Below are 13,895 nucleotides of genomic sequence, written 5' to 3'. Positions count from 1 at the left end.
GTGCCCTCCGCCTGCACGCTGGATTTCTCCTGCCTTTGATAGGAACCGTTTGTCTACACTGCGGGCAGAATATTACCAGTAGCTTTTTATTACTGCCTTATGTATGCACACACCCTGATACGACCATGTATTTTTAGAAATCTGAGGTTGTCTCAGCGGTAGCCAGGCTGACAAACCCAGCTCAAATACACCGTATTATATAGATAATAAAGTGCTCACATTCTGTAAGTCTGTCTGTGTGCCACGGCCACGAGGGTCGTACTTGCTGCAGTGAGGAAAATGATGATATTTAAACTTAGGAGCCAGGCTGCCTGCACGCACGCACAGAGCAGTCAAAGAATCTGGAATTTGCTTATCTTTCCTAGTGGCTTTGGTCAGTTGTGCGCCTTTCCCCCCAGTGGTTTATTAATTTGCTTTCTTTCAGTCCCCAGCCTCCTGACATGGTTCCTGCTTCCTATTTCAGTTCCCTCCTTGCCTGTTCTTTGTCTCTCCTCCAGGCAGGGGGAGGGGGGTCCTGCCGCTCTCACTGCACTCTCCTCAGAACTTTCTCCAGTCGCCATGGAATGTTCTGGTTTCAGCTTCCACCCCTCCTGTTTAAAAGGCACCACCCAACACACCCTGCCTGCTCCTTTAGGTTAAAGCTAAGGATTCACCCCAAAGCATGGCTGTTTCTTGGCAAGCGACCCATTCCCACGTGCCATGAGGATGCCAGATCAGCATGCTGGGAGCTCGTACTCCGAGTACATTGCTGGACGCTCATTAAAGATGACCGCCAGCATGTTGCACTCCCAAGGAGATCACAAGGAGACCAACACAGCCATCCGTCTTAGCTCCTCAGCGCTCTGACGTGGTGACGGCTGGATCTCTCCTTTTAGTACTCCCACTCTTACTCTACTGGCCTCCCCCACCTTATGGCTTCACAGCACATTTAAAGGACCACTTCTAACTTTTTCTGGTCCCAAACTTAGCCCGTCTCAGAATATGAGGCTATCAAAGCAGTCATTCAACTAGCCTTTGTTACAATGTAGCCAAATTTCTTCTATTTGCAAATAAGCAGTTTGTGCCACACTGAGACAAAAATTGGCTCATCAGTATAAACAGACTTGGAAGCCGAAGCTCCCTAATTCAATGTGATGACTAAATGTCCTTTCCCCATACTTAACTATGCAAGCGTACAGGCATGATTACCTTCAAACTCCTTTATCATCACAGGTAGCTAGTTACTGTCTTGAAGACAAAGTTCCAGATGATGTGAAAGAGAGTATTAAATTGGAATTTAAAAATTTACATTTTCAGTATACAGAATTTCCTCCCCTTTTCAGATGATTCCTAATCTATTTTCTCTGACATCTTCTGCACTGGGATCTGCTGAACTTCTTCTGAATTCACCTCCCTTTTAAATAAAGGCATTTTCCTCAGCTACTTTATTCAGCTTCTCACTATTTCCTGTCTCACTTCTGCTCATGGGAATTCCTGAGCTGTCCCTAAATGTTTTGCAGCTGTCTGGTCCCTGCTGAAGCACTTTGAGTGGTATTTCAATAGTATTAAAAGTCCTCTTTTGCTCGGAACATGTGTGTACCATTTGGGACTGTACACTGCTCACTTCACTGCAGATCAGTCGCTACTGGCCTTACTCTGAAGTGCAGACCTTAAATTGGTCTGCAAATACAGGAGGTAACAAAAGACCGTGTTACAGTCGAATCCAGTCAAATATATTTGGGTATGTGTTAATTACGCTTGAGTCATACCTATTTGTTGAACATTCTCCACTCATGCATCTGTGTAGGTCTCGAGGCTACCGAAATTTTTCAGAAGTCTCCATTATTAAGCTCTTTAAGAAGGTTACTCAGTCACTGTTTCACATGGGTTATAATACGAGCAGAGACATTTCTGCTTAGCACTTGTGCCAGCTAGTTCAGTCATATGAACCATTTCCTTGTTATGTTGTGTTCCACAGAAATACATAACATTGCGCATTTCATGGCACGCTTGCCATTTCAGTGAGGAGCTGTCAGTTTTTCTGAGCTTTCACTGGAACTTTAATTAACTGCGACTGATCTAACAAGCAATTAATTCAGCATTCATTACTTGTTAGGTTGATTATTACTTAAATTTAGTTTTTTAAAGCTTGCTCAATTTTTTATTGGGAATCTTCCCACGAGAGCGCTAACCCTAGCAGCAAGGATTCTCAGACTTGGAGACAGCACAGTTTCGTCTGTAATCCAGACGTGGGTTAGTGATTTGTCAGCCTTCTCCTCTAGAAGCCGAGGAACACTCTCTTGTTTAAAAATACCTAGCATTCTCACAAAAACGACAGCAACTGCTAATAGGGAGGTATATGATGCTATGAAAAATATGCAGAAAGAGTTATTTTAAAAAGGGAAAACTGCACTGTTTACATTTCCTCTTTTTGATCACTCTCCTCACTGCACTCATGGGCTGTGTTGCATGGCAGTCCACAATAAAGTCTGGGGAGCTGATGCTAAACTACAGAACTTTTTGTTGTCAAACAAAAGTTTAACTGTTAACACCGTCTTGGAAGCCAACCTTCAATACTTAATCTCCCTTTTGTTCCCCTCATTTCTTCACTCTGCCCAGTTTAACTTATTCTAGACTGCCTGGAACCAAAGCAACCTGAGCCATTCAAAACAAGAGTGCCACATTAAGGATCTGGTCAAAATGGGAATACAACCTAGGGTTCCACCTAATCGACTCCCCATGAATTAGGCATCCATGCCTAGCTAAGCAAACCTGACAGACAACTTTCTCATGTAAAACACACGTTACAATACAATCCTAAATACGCAATGCAAACAGCAAATGTTTGGTATTTACAGATTAATAGCTAAACTACTGTGCTGTCCTGAGAAGGACTTCTCCATACATACCAAGTAAACCAACCGTCATAAAAAAGTTAATCCAGGAAGACAACTAAGAAGGGATACATCCGTATTTCTTACAACAGTCAAAAGATACACAACTTTCTGCCTATCGCCTCAGGAGTCAATGAAGATGTGAATTGCGTGAGCTTCCAGAGTCCCTTCACCTCAGGCAATCAGTGTTACGGTTCCATTGAAGGCTCAGTACTACAGATCTCAAAAATCTTACCTTTTGATAGCGGGTTCTCAAAATCTCTTTCCTCCAAACGGGTGTGAGGCTCGCCCTTAGTCAGCTCATTCTAACCGCCTTAAAAACGTTTGTCTCCTCTTCAGCATGAGCAGTTCTTCCCTGAAGGACAGTAACAGGGTTAATTAGCTGCCAGTTCTCAAATCAAAGTACAATTCATGGAAAAAAAACAAAGGTAAGTTTGCAAAACTGTAAAAGAAAAAAGAAACCACAGAAAAATCACCTTAAAATGAACAGATTCTTTATATGCCTTAACCTGCAGTTACCTTTTTTTCATAAGGGAACTGTGGCAGGTTGGTTACAGTCCCATACCCATAATTCTGAAAATCGTAAGTACTCAGGTCAAGGTTATCATCTGATACAGATTATTTTTCACTGGGCTGGTGATAATTACTGAGAGGATACGAAATTTCAAGAGCCTTGTTCCACCTGCAATCACGGTTTGATTTTCTTCCTGTCACCTCCCTCCCACTTTTATAAATCCTGCAGAAATCCCCACCGCTAAGCTAGAAATGCAGTCCCCAGCAAGCCCACCAACACACAGGTAGCATTAGCGCAGCTGTTTGCCAGTATATTCTACAGCTTCTGTCATAAGGTGAATTACCAAAACCACAAGTGCTGTACTACCAGAGTGGCTCTTAAGCTAAAACGACCTTCTCAGTGCACTGTGACTAGACTTGATATCCACAAGTGTTTTGCCATTGAAGTTATTTATTGGAATAAAAAGGAGGAAAAGAGAAAAAGAATTTAAAAAATACCTAACTAAGCGAGCATGCACTGCTTATTTGTAAGTCTTTATGTAATTTTAATGAAGCATATGCTACAGAAGTTATCACAATTAATTTCATACTCACAGTTTTTGCCATGTATTTTACAATGGTAACTTTTACATGGTTCTCCAAAAGACTTGCAAGCCTCTTCTCAACATACTTAGTTTGCATCTCACATAAGTAAAACTCTTACTCAAGCTAAAATAATAGCTGTTTCGGAAAGAATTTCAGAATTTGGCCCAGAATGAAGCAGCTTATTTAATAGCGGTAGTTTGACAGAAAACACACTAAACGCAATAACTGCTCAGCTCTCCTACTGAAGTGATCTACAGTGATCATACTTGCAGGGCAGTGCTATGGAAACATGAAAGTTTCAGTCATTCTGCAGCAACTGCACATTCCTGTTGTGCAAAAATAAAATCGAGGCACAAGTAAAGGAAATGACTCGCTCAAAATCAATGAGTCAGCAGGACTGGAGTGCGTAGAATATGAATTTCTGAAACCCATTTTTGCTGCAGCCCTCCATCATTCAGACCTTGCTAATGAGGTATGTGCCATTTCAGTCACATTCCTGTCATCGTAGCTTGATGAAACACAAACTCCTGTTTTTTTCCCCAATCACTGATTCCATACCGTGTCATGTTTCTTAATTGTTTGATGAGACAGCCTTTATTTCAGATGCAGTTTTCCTGCATTTTCTAAACGCTCTGTAGTATATTGCTTTCCTTACCTTATTAAGAATATTATTAGAAAAGTGCTTACGTTATATACTTCCAGTTTATCAGTTAGTAATTCATATGGCTACTTGATCATTTGGGCTTTTTTACTCCATATTTGAATCTTTATTCGGTGTTGTCTGACATGGTAGGCAGTTGGCCACCTGACAGATTGACTCCGCAACTGTTGTGCAATGCACAACCTTTGGAAATGCACCCCCTCTGGCACTTCATCTAGATTTCCTAAATGAAATTCTCTCAATTTAAAAACCATACATATACATTTTAAGAAAAAAAAATGGCAATTCACATACTCCATCTTCCATCAGCGCCCACTATGAAGCTCAATTAACCTTTTGAGTAGATTTCAGTCTCTTGCAACTCCTTTCATTTTCTCTCAGGTTCCATCGGGGGCTTTTTCCTCTTCTGACATTATATCCAGTTTTCTACGAATATTTGCCTTGATTTTTCCCTTCTCTGACTGACCTTTTTTCTTTTTTTTAATAAACTTTTATCATTTGCTCTCCGTTTTCTAGTTTTGACTGCTGTCCTCAGCAGATATCATTTATCCATTCCCAGTTACCCACCTTTCACTCCCTTTCCCAGCTGTCACATCTAACTTCCCCTGGTCATAACCACACTCTTCTTCAAGTGCCACATAACAGAAAACACCTTTATATTAAAATATTCACAGCAGTCATCACAGTAAATGAAAAAAATACACCCTATTCGCAACCTGGAACCAATCTCTATTTTTAACAAGCCTTTCTGAAGCTTAAAAGAGGGTGCTGTTATAAACTAATATGAACTACTTTAAATATTCTAACCAATTAGAAAGTGTTCATTTGGCTAGGAAAAAAAAAAACAAACCAGACAAATTATCTTAATTAATTAAATTCTTACTCCCTTCAGGTCATTAAGGACAATACTCAACACTGAAAGAAGTTTTTAGGTGCCTAAATTCCTTACAGGATCTTTGCTTGAGTAACTTCCTGGGAAAAAAGGATTTAAGAGCATATACTGAGCAGTTGTGTGTTAAGAACACTACGAATACCTAAAAAAGGAAAACAAAACCCACCCAGTAACTAAATTTTCAAACTATATATTTTATTGACATCTTTATTCATTCGGCCCACACTCGGAAAAACAATTTTTAGTTAGACTCAATATATGGGATTTGGAGTGAGTTTGTAGGAACAACTACTCCTGTTGCTAGCAGTTAGCCAACATCTACTGCAAAAACAGAGGTGGTCTTAAACCCTGATCGAGCATTCAGAATTTGCATTTTTCTCGCTGTTTTCCTGTTACTAAAAGGGACCACAAACATGGACTGATTGTATGGCTGAATTCAGGTGAAGCATAAACAAGTCCAATTCCATCTCAAGTAAGTAGGAAAAAAATTATACCAGGACCAAATCTGCTATATCCTATGTTGAAAATGGGTATTCTTCACAAGGAATAATTAGAAAACCATGAACAAATATACAGTGGTAGGTGCATTTATATTTACTCTAGCTTAGCTGAGCTAACATTACCAGGAACAGTAATCCCATTTTATTTGAGATTCTATTTTAGTAAGCTCTGTATAAGGTTATATTAATGACAGCTCCTACTATAAAGAGTTTATGACATTAAAGGCTGCTTTTTTGATTAAGATGAGACAAGAAGGGAATATGCAGAGGCAGAAAGAGATAGCAAAGAGCAGTGTGGGTTCTACTGCACTAGCCTTTCCTTTTTTTTCTTTTTACTGTAAGTTAAAGAAGACTTAATGATCCATAACAATTCTATTACCAAAATTGTTATAAGGTTAGTTAAATTTTGTCAATCCTACAATACTCAGAATCCTGTCTGAAGATGTGGCAGGTGGTTCTGCAAGCGTCATTAGAAACAATTCTAGAATACAGGCCCAGGAGAGTATACTTTTGTTTAAAAAACAAAAGTTTTACATTTATATACGTCATATAAAAACAGGCTTTGTAATAAATTGAGACAGAAGAGCCTTCCTGGAAAGGTTACTGAATATGGAGAAAAAGGTTTCTATAAGTTATTCCAATTCAGATAAAATATGACAGGGAAACAAAGTTGGAGACTCTAAAATCCTGAAAACTTACAAAACTGTATTTCCTTATGTCATAAAAATACTTTTTATTCCAAATCCAGCTGTTTGGCTTCTTGTGATACTGTCAAAAGCTGGAGATACTCATCTCTTTAAAGTCTGAAGGGGCCATTAAAAAAAATCCTTTATCTATGTAATTGGCCTGCATTCAATGGACAGTTACAGATGTCCCTGGGGCAAAGTGGTCTGGCCTGGGCTCAGCTGAAAGGAGCCGTGAGAGAGCTCCAGCATGGAAGTCCTGGTTTTACAAAGCGTCAGCCAAAGGCGGCTCTCCTACGAGCAGCGTAGCAGCTCTGCCAGATTCAGGAGGGCTGTGGAATACATACGCACATCTACACACCTGGTGATGAGCAGTGCTGCAAGTGGACTACAAGGAAGACCAGGGCAGAGGCAGATCGCCGCGTACGTCGAAGCGCCAGGTCCAGTTTAACCACAGGGGAAGGCAGCCGCCATCTCCCCTCACGGGCAGCGAGTGCCTCCGGCTCCGCAGGCAGGCCTCACACACCTGCGAGCCGCCCTGCCTCGCCACACAGCCGTTTTCCCTCTCATCGCCACACGCTCTCGCACGTTTTCTCTCACAGACGAACATCCCGAGCCTCGGCCTCACGCTGGCTGCCACGCTCGCGCCCAGCACCACACCGCCAGCGCCTCTCTCACAGATGAGCGCCTCAGCCTCACAACGCCCGTTTTCCTCCTCCATCCCCGCTCTCCCCGAGCCTCTCATCAGCTCTCTCGCACACCCGGCACCGTGGCCGGTTCCTACACCCCCACGGCTGCCTCAGCCTCGCTCTCCCACACGGGCACCCGCCCTCCCTGGCGCCTTCCCCTCACACGGCGCCCGCTGCCCTGAGGCGGCGCAGGGGGCGCTGCGGCGCCTCCGGCGGCTCTTTCCCGCCCGCCGCTTCTCGCGAGCCTTGGCCTCGCTCTCGCGAGAGGTGGCGGCGCGCCTGCGCGCTGCCGGGGCGGGCCGGGCCTGCGGAGGAGCGGCGGTGCTGCTGTGGTGGCGGCCGGCCGGGGCCGGGAGCTGCCGCCGAGATGAGCGGCACGCTGGCGAAGATCGCGGAGATCGAGGCTGAGGTAACGCGTCGGCCTTCTCCCCGGGCGGGGGCGGGCCAGGCACGAAGCGCTAGACGGGGCGGCCGCGGCGCCGCTCTGTGAGGGGGTGACAGGGCCCTGCCGGCGCGAGGGGCCCGGCGGAGCCTCTCCCGGTGGTGAGTCCTCGGTTCCGCGCTCTTGCAGATGGCCCGGACGCAGAAGAACAAGGCCACGGCTCACCACCTGGGGCTGCTGAAGGCCCGCTTGGCCAAGCTACGCCGGGAGCTCATCACCCCCAAGGGAGGCGGCGGCGGCGGCCCCGGGGAAGGTGCGTTGTTCTGCGGGAAGGCCCCTCCGCAGGAGTGGCCGCTCCTCCCTGCTGAGGTGCGGGGTGTGTGGCGGAAATCGCTCTAACGGGGGTGGCTCTTGGCCGCTTAAATCGTTACAGACTGCCCGCTGAATAAACGCGAGCAGCCGCCTTCTCTCCCTCTCGTCCTTCCCGGACAGGGCCTTCCCCGTGGTTTGCGGTCCTTTCTAGGGCTTTGGGGTGGAGCCCTTGTTGAATCGTCAATGAAACGACTTGTGCGTTTTGGCTAATATAGTCTTGTGTTTTCAAAAGTCTTAGGGGTTTTACATGAAGGAGCATCTTGCGGCAGGCACCGATTTTTATATATAAAGGTGTGAATTGTGTAAGCTGCAGTGCTTAAAGGGAATGCTTCACCGACACCCAAGCCAAGCCTAGTCCACTGGGAAGCCTTGCAGCCTACACTTTATTGACAGGTACATGCCATAGAGGGTTACACAAAGCGGTGCAAGGCAATACAGATCGTGAACTCTCTGTTTCATACTCTCATCCGCTTTGTTAGGGAAGCTTCCCTGGCTTTCACTTAGGCACTATTGAAAGTAATAGTGGGACTGCAGTCCAGAACCTTAGCGGATAGAAAACGTCTATCTTTAAACGAATATTTTTGCTCCTTATGTGCAGGTTTTGATGTTGCAAAGACAGGTGATGCCCGAATTGGGTTTGTGGGTTTTCCATCAGTGGGGAAATCTACTCTTCTAAGTAATCTTGCTGGTGTGTACTCTGAAGTGGCAGCGTATGAATTCACTACACTGACTACTGTGCCTGGAGTCATTAGATACAAAGGAGCAAAGATACAGGTGAGATCTTTGTGTCTGTGAGGGTAAGATTGCATACGTAGATGCAGTGGTGTTACAGCTGAATGGTCTGGCCTGGCATTAGCAGGTTAGAAGGAACATGTAGAAGTGCTTGAGAATACATTGGAAATGTTTCCGTGAGGTACTAATTTTACCCTGCTTCTCTCTTTGCTCTGGGGAGAAGTTCCTGTGGTAGTTCTCATATTCTGTGTGAGATGACCTGTTCAATTGTACTAACGGGGCACCAGGGATAATAACAATATATAAAAATCAAAGGGGAAACAATTTTGCTATATTCTGTTCGGATTTGCAGTAGAGCCAGCTGGTTTAGGAGAAAGGTAAAAGTAGGGTTTATTTTCTCCATGAAGAGAAATATTTTTCTCATGAGTTACTTTCCTTCCTCTGAACAACTAGCTGCTGGATCTCCCAGGAATTATTGAAGGTGCCAAGGACGGTAAAGGCAGAGGACGGCAAGTCATTGCAGGTGAGTATATGAGAGCTGGAGGCAGCACCCTATCACTGGTTCAGTTAGTACAGCTTATGAGAATGCGGGGTTGAATCACCATGTCTGATATCTTTACAGAGCTGAATGGTGTGCTGGAATTGAGCTGCCTGATGTGAAGCAGTAGCCATTTTCATTTCGTTCTGTTTTCACTTCTGGCTTTTATGCATTTGCTGAGTTTGTGAAAGTATATTACCAGTGGAAGTATATTACCAGTTTTGAAGGCAGATGTGATGCCATATTAAACAAGGCTGCTGTCTTCATTTCTTTACCTAGCTTATTGTCATCATTCTGGGCTCTGAATGTAGACAGGAAGGAAGATTTTTCCAGCCTCTGTGATTCTTATAGCACGTAAAGATTTGTCTGTCAGTGATGCTTGGCCAGCACTACAAACTTCAGTCTTGTACTGGAATTTAAAAATAAGCAATGTACTGGCCTTCAGGGGTTTAATACAGAATCATAGAACCGGTTTGGTTGGCAAAGAAAGACCTTTAAGATCATCAAGTCCAACTGTTGACCTAGCACTGCCAAGCCTACCACTAGTCCATGTCCCTAAGCACCACATCCACCCGTCTTTTAAATACCTCCGGGGTGGGGACTCAACCCCTTCCCTGGGCAGCCTGTGCCAGTGCTTGATAACCCTTCTGGTGAAGAAATTATTCCTAATGTCCAACCTAAACCTGCCCTGGTGCAGCTTGAGGCCGTTCCCTCTCATCCCATCGCTTGTTCCTGGGGAGAAGAGACCAACCCCCCCCGGCTCCAGCCTCCTTTCAGGCAGTTGCAGAGAGCGATGAGGGCTCCCCTCAGCCTCCTCTTCTCCAGGCTGAGCACCCCCAGCTCCCCCAGCCACTCCTCCCCACCCTGCCCCAGCCTCGCTGCCCTGCTCTGGCCACGCTCCAGCCCCTCCATGGCCTTCTTGGGGTGAGGGGCCCAGCGCTGAGCACAGCATTCGAGGGGCGGCCTCACCAGTGCCCAGTACAGGGGACGATCCCTGCCCTGCTCCTGCTGGCCACGCTATTGCTGATACTGTCATCAGGTCCACTGAGCCATATTTTGTCTTGTTTTGTCTCAGATTGTGTGAGTGTACTTTTTTGAGAGATGACTTTCTTTTTCTGATTCTTAGTTGCTCGAACCTGTAATCTCATTCTGATTGTTCTGGATGTGCTGAAACCCCTTGGTCACAAGAAAATCATTGAGAATGAACTGGAGGGATTTGGAATTCGTCTGAATAGTAAGCCCCCCAATATTGGCTTTAAAAAAAAGGATAAAGGAGGCATTAACCTTACAGCCACAGTAAGTTGGAAGTTTTCTTTAACCAAAATAAAAAAAAAATTGCTTGAAGAAAGAGGCATTTGCAGTTAATGGTGTGCCTGGCACCATTCCTATGCTGTAACTTCTTCAGAAGCTGAACTGCCGTACTGTGCCGTAGTCGGTTCCTTTTCTTGGAGGCCATCCATACCGGCCCGAGGAGCCCGACCGCTTCCCCACCCCTGAGTCAGAGGCTTGGTTGCTTTCCAGCAGTTACAAGTTGCGAGGCCCAAAGGGGAGTGTGCAAAGACTGCCTCTCGCTTGGCGGCTGCAGCATTCTTCTGGAGAAGATTGCTCAGAGTTCCAGGCCTTGCAACCTGGACTACTCCTCCTTTCCCATTTCCCACTGAATCTTTAAAACCGTAGAAATAGCCAGAGGTACCAAAAGCCAGAGCTCTGCTCTGGGATCTAGGTACCTAACGTGCAGTTGTCTGGGCACTGAGCTAGTAGATACGTGGGTTTGTATTGCAACTGGTCCCAGGTTGACAGGAAACACTACTTCTGCAACGTCTGATTGCCGCTGTCAGTGGGGCATTAATATAAATAAAGCTGTTAGGATTTAAATCTTTTTTCCCTCTCCTGTTGCTTGCTATGGTAAAATCATAGTCAAGTCCAATAACTTACAACGCAGCAATTATTTGTAGCAATCTATATGCAGCGATTGCTCGGTGATAGCATTATTAATTATAATACTTGATTTGACTGTGAACTCTTCCCTTGATTAATACTGTGTCTATGTTCAGTGTCCTCAGAGCGAGCTGGATACTGAAACAGTGAAGAGCATCTTAGCAGAGTATAAAATTCACAATGCCGATGTCACACTGCGCAGCGACGCCACTGCTGATGACCTAATTGACGTTGTTGAAGGGAACAGGTACTGTTGGGACCCTGGGTTTGGCATACTTGCAATTTATATTCCAAAGAAAAGAATCGCCTCTGAGGTTTGCTGCCCACAGAAGCTAAGTTAGCAGCGTGGTCTCAACAAGTGCTGTTTAGCACCTTACCGTCCTTTTAAGAAACGAAGCCTTTTCGGAGGTAGCAGTGTCTTGCTGCTAGGCTGCTGTAACAGTATTTCCTTCTCTTTGCAGGGTTTACATCCCGTGCATTTACGTCCTAAATAAAATCGACCAGATTTCCATCGAGGAACTAGATATTATTTACAAAGTACCCCACTGTGTACCAATATCTGCTCATCATCGCTGGAACTTTGATGATCTGCTGGAGAAGATTTGGGACTACTTGAAGCTCGTACGAATGTGAGTCCCAATTGCTGCCTTTGGTGGCAGTTAAGCGTAAAGCTGAGACTGAAGAATGGATAAATGATTATTTTATAATGGTTTTCTACTAGCATAGAACTCTAGCTTTCAAATGATGATGTCTTTTGTCACTGAAGTACATTTAATCTGTAAATCAGAGATCGTGCTCCTCTTGTCTGCCGTGTGATGGACAGGGTTTCCTAACAGTCACAAGTGCTGTGTTTTGAACTTCTTGTAGGGAAATTAAACGAGGACCTTGTGAAATCCAGTCCAAAATAAGTTTTAAAAAATTCCTGAAAACACGGGCTTCTGGTCAAATCTAGTGCACAATTAGAATTTCAGAGGTACCTCTTTTCAGTCTGGCATGAGTGACGTATTCAGCTTTCTTAACAGAACCGATTTAGTTCTTCATCTAGCCTTTCAGACATTTTTACTATCGGTTCTTACAGGTTTACCTCATACTACTAATGCATTTCTTTGGATGAATTTATGGATGAATCTATTGATACTCATAATGCAGTAATTGTAGTCTTTTAAATGTGTATCTGTCTTCTTGCGACAATATAAAATCTGTTCTAAAAAGGGATTTAGTATGTCTAGGTGTCTGGGCTATAGACTCTGTCAGGTTTTTTTCCTAATATACGCTGAGTTTTTCCCAGAAAAAAACCACAAATCAGAACCATAATAGTGTAGATGTTCTTTTCCATCAACTATTCCTGTTTCATCTTCTTTTAAGCAACTGCAGGAAGCTCACTAGGGATAAACCTTGGCAGTTACAGGGGAGAACCTGCTGCAGCCGTGGGCTGCCCAGATGCATTTTCAGCTTAAGAACGCCAAACAATTCACAGAATACCTACTGTCACCACTGAAATAGTGGGACTGGGCACAAGCGCCTAGGATGACAGTGTGAATAACCTATGAAATGCCATGATGGGTTGAAAGAGAAGAGGTCTTGGTATTGACGGACTGTTCCATCTGCGTTACAGCTACACCAAACCTAAAGGGCAGCTCCCAGACTACACCTCTCCTGTGGTACTACCTTACTGCAAGACCACAGTGGAGGACTTTTGCATGAAGATCCACAAAAATCTCATTAAAGACTTTAAATAGTAAGTATTATTGTAAAAGAATAATTTGCAGAGAATAGAAAATAATCTGCTTCCTGGTATATTTTTTCATTCTCTTGTAAACTAGAAGGGAAAACAGGGTTTGATTTTTTTCTTTTTTTGATGTTGAACGTAATAGATCTCTCTGACAACTAAACCTAATACTTAAATTACTATATTTGATGTTCCTATGCTCTTTCCTAGAAAACTTCCTCTATGGGAAAAATGTTTTTCTTTATATTTGAAAGTAGCGCTAGATGCAGCATTACGGGCCCTTGTCCCTGTATGCGCAAGTATTTCGGGTGACTTCGTGCTTTGTTTTGATCTGCTTGTACTCTGGTTCACGCAGACCACTCATCCAGGTACTTGCAGGAGAATAAAAATAGCTCTTAAGCACATTGCTTTCTGTATTAGCTTTGTGACAGAAATAGCTGCTGTTCTGCTGTTTGCATATTATACTTCTAAGCCTTTTACATCTGATTTTTCTTCTCCTTTCAGTGCACTGGTCTGGGGTTCATCTGTTAAACACAACCCTCAAAAAGTTGGTAAAGACCATACTCTTGAAGATGAGGATGTGATTCAGATTGTGAAGAAATAAAGTTGTTTTGACACCGTTTGCCACTGTGCCTGAAACTTGTCATTAGCTGTAAGTGGCACAGAACAGGCCATTTCTAGCAAAAATGGGTAGGGGGTTCTAACGGGGTAGAGCTGGCGTTCCTGGCCAGCCTGTGCTGCAGGGTCCCGTCCTGGCAGAACCTGCAGACAAGAAACTCTGTTAAGTGAGGCAAAATCTGACAAGGAA

General features: G+C 44.2%; 1 protein-coding gene across 2 annotated transcripts; it reads left to right on the top strand.

Moving 5' to 3' along the window:
* Nucleotides 1–7,669: 7,669 nt before the first annotated feature.
* Nucleotides 7,670–13,709, top strand: DRG1 (developmentally regulated GTP binding protein 1). Of its 2 annotated transcripts, XM_009463710.2 has the most exons (9): nucleotides 7,670–7,805; nucleotides 7,968–8,091; nucleotides 8,749–8,924; nucleotides 9,336–9,405; nucleotides 10,547–10,716; nucleotides 11,475–11,605; nucleotides 11,820–11,987; nucleotides 12,974–13,096; nucleotides 13,592–13,709. In XM_009463710.2, the coding sequence occupies exons 1-9, from the start codon at nucleotides 7,764–7,766 to the stop codon at nucleotides 13,689–13,691; spliced, it is 1,104 nt and encodes a 367-aa protein (XP_009461985.1). In that variant the 5' UTR covers nucleotides 7,670–7,763; the 3' UTR covers nucleotides 13,692–13,709. The 2 variants fall into 2 exon arrangements, with proteins under 2 accessions (XP_009461985.1, XP_087624806.1); XM_087768680.1 differs by lacking the exons at nucleotides 12,974–13,096; nucleotides 13,592–13,709 and adding an exon at nucleotides 12,724–12,900.
* The last annotated feature ends 186 nt before the right edge of the window (nucleotides 13,710–13,895 follow it).

This window comes from Nipponia nippon, unplaced genomic scaffold (assembly GCF_047370975.1).
Source record: "Nipponia nippon isolate SJK-2023a ecotype South Korea unplaced genomic scaffold, ASM4737097v1 scaffold_30, whole genome shotgun sequence".
In the NCBI taxonomy this organism is placed as follows: Eukaryota; Metazoa; Chordata; class Aves; order Pelecaniformes; family Threskiornithidae; genus Nipponia; species Nipponia nippon.
Note: the sequence above shows the minus strand (reverse complement) of the source record. Positions and strands in the feature narration are given on the sequence as shown.